Source organism: Cebus imitator, unplaced genomic scaffold (assembly GCF_001604975.1).
Source record: "Cebus imitator isolate Cc_AM_T3 unplaced genomic scaffold, Cebus_imitator-1.0 Scaffold72, whole genome shotgun sequence".
In the NCBI taxonomy this organism is placed as follows: domain Eukaryota; kingdom Metazoa; phylum Chordata; class Mammalia; order Primates; family Cebidae; genus Cebus; species Cebus imitator.
Window position 1 is genome coordinate 2,142,799 of NW_016107387.1, and position 2,643 is coordinate 2,145,441.

General features: G+C 41.1%; 1 protein-coding gene across 1 annotated transcript; it reads left to right on the forward strand.

Moving 5' to 3' along the window:
* Positions 1-831: 831 nt before the first annotated feature.
* Positions 832-1,292, forward strand: LOC108306431 (ferritin heavy chain-like). The gene has a single exon (XM_037739574.1). It carries the CDS (start codon positions 832-834, stop codon positions 1,201-1,203), a length of 372 nt encoding a protein of 123 aa, XP_037595502.1. The 3' UTR covers positions 1,204-1,292.
* Positions 1,293-2,643: the final 1,351 nt, after the last annotated feature.

Sequence of the window (2,643 nt, forward strand, 5' to 3'; positions counted from 1 at the left end):
AATAATTTATAACTAAGTCCTCAAAAACAATTGAGACAAAAATAAAAATTGATATGTGGGACCTAATTAAACTAAGGAGCTTCTGGACAGTGAAATAAACTATCAATAGACTAAACAGATAAACTACAGAACAGAAGAATATCTCCACGTACTATGCATCTGAGAAAGGTCTAATATCCAGACTTTATAAAGAACTTAATTCAACAAGCAAACAACAAATAATCCCATTTAAACGTGGGCAAAAGACATAGACACTTCAGAAAAGAAAGACAAGTGACCAGAAAACATGAAAAAATGTCCAACATCACTATCATCAGAGAAATGCAATCAAAATCACAATGAGATATCATCCCACATGAGTCAGAATGGTTATTATTAAAAAGTCAAAAAATAACAGATGGTGATGAAGCTGTGGAGGAAAGGAAATGTTTATTCACTGTTGGTGGGAATGTGAATTAGTTCAGCCACTTTAAAAAGCAGTTTAGGCCGAGCACGGTGGCTCAGGCCTATAATCCCACCACTTTGGGAGGCCGAGGGGGGTGGATCACTTGAGGTCAGGAGTTCGAGATCAGCCTGGCCAACATGGTGAAACCCCATCTCTTTATAAAAAAAAAAAAAAAAAAAAGCTTGGCGAGAGGTTCTTCCCTGCGAGTCCCTGCAGTTTCCTGCTTCAACAGTGCTTGGACGGAACCTGCGCTCGTCCCCCACCCCGGCCAGCCGCCCGGAGCCAGCCCTCCATCACCTGTATACCGCGCCCTCAGACCGCCCCAAGGCCCCCGCCGCGGCTCCAGCGCCCGCAGCCACTGCCGCAACCTCTCCTTAGCCCGGGCCATGACTACTGCGTCCTGCTCGCAGATGCGCCAGAACTACCACCGGGACTCACAGGCCACCATCAACCGCCAGATCAACCTGGAGCTCTGTGCCTCCTGTGTTTACCTGTCCATGTCTTACTACTTTGACTGCGATGATGTGGCTTTGAAGAAATTTGCCAAGTACTTTCTTCACCAGTCTCATGAGGAGAGGGAACATGCCGAGAACCTGAGGAAGCTGCAGAACCAAGGAGGTGGCCACATCTTCCTTCGGGATATCCAGAAACCAGACCATGATGACTGGGAGAGCAGGCTGAATGCCATAGAGTGTGCATTACATTTGGAAAAAAAATGTGAATCAGTCACTACTGCACCTGCACAAACTGGCAACTGACAAAAATGACCCTCATTTCTGTGACTTAATTGAGACACATTACCTGAATGAGCAGGTGAAATCCATCAAAGAATTGGGTGACCACATGACCAACTTGCGCAAGATGGGAGCACACCAATCTGGCTTGATAGAATATCTCTTTGACGAGCACACCCTGGGATACAGCGATAATGAAAGCCAAGCCTTAAGCTAATTTCCCCACACCCACGGGGTGACTTCCCTGGTCACCAAGGCAGTGCATGCATATTGGGGTTTCCTTTACTTTTTCTATAAATTGTACCAGAACATCCACTGAAGTTCTTTATACCATTCCTTCAAATAAAGAAATTTGGTACCCCCCCTCCCAAAGAAAATGCAGTTTGGCGATATCTCCAAAGAATTTAAGACAACTACCATTCAGCCCAGCAATCCCATTACTGGGTGTATACTCAAAGGAAAATAAACCTTTCTACCAAAACGACTTATGCACTTGTATGTTCATTGCAGTATTATTCACAATAGCAAAGACATGTAATCAAACTAAGTGCCCATCAAGGGTGGATTGGAGAGAGGAAACGTAGTACATATAACACCACGAAATACTACATAGCCATAAAAATAATAAAATCAGGTACTTTATAAGAACATAGAAGCAGCTGGAGGACATTATCCTAAGCAAATTAATGCAGGAACGAAAGCTGAGCATTGAGTACACATGGACATAAAGATGGGGACAGCGAGCAGAGGACTAATGGTGAGGGCAAGAGCTGAAAAACTACCTATTGCGTACAGTGCTCACTACGTGGGTTATAGGACCATTTGTACCCCAAATCTCAGTGTCACCCAATGTACCCATGTAACAAATGTGCACGTATACTCCTTGGATCTAAAATAAAAGTTGAAATTTTAAAAAGGTAAAACAAATAAAATATGGGATAAATATTTTTAAATCTTAGTATTAAAATCTTTTAATAAGATACAAAATCTGTTAATTTTTAAATGTACAAATGTCCGAATAATTGGTGTTCATAACTATTGTTCCTCAAAACATATCTTCAAAAACATGAAAAGATAAGTTTCTATAAGAAGGTATTTTCAATAACATCCATGAATAATTTGGATTAATAAAAAGTGAATGACAACAACAAACCAATAAGGGAAGAATAAGTAACCTAATGGGAAGATGAGCAGAAACTTGAGTGAGGAAACATCTAGCCAATACCCATACATAGAATGCTCACCATTAGTGATCAGGGAAAGTCATATCAAAATCACAATGCAATACTATTTTAAATGATGTCAATTGGGAAGAACTTAAAAGTCTGAGATACAAAATGTTGAGGAAGATCTGGAGAATAAATTGGTGCAACCAGTTGGGAAACAGTTTGGCATTACCTTTTAAAGTTGAACATTCACATGCTGTGCAATCCAGCAATTTGACTATATAGCCACTGAGTTTCC

What these genes read in the sequence shown, in the direction of transcription:
- LOC108306431 (XM_037739574.1), top strand. Translation starts at nt 832, where the DNA reads ATGACTACTGCGTCCTGCTCGCAGATGCGCCAGAACTACCACCGGGAC.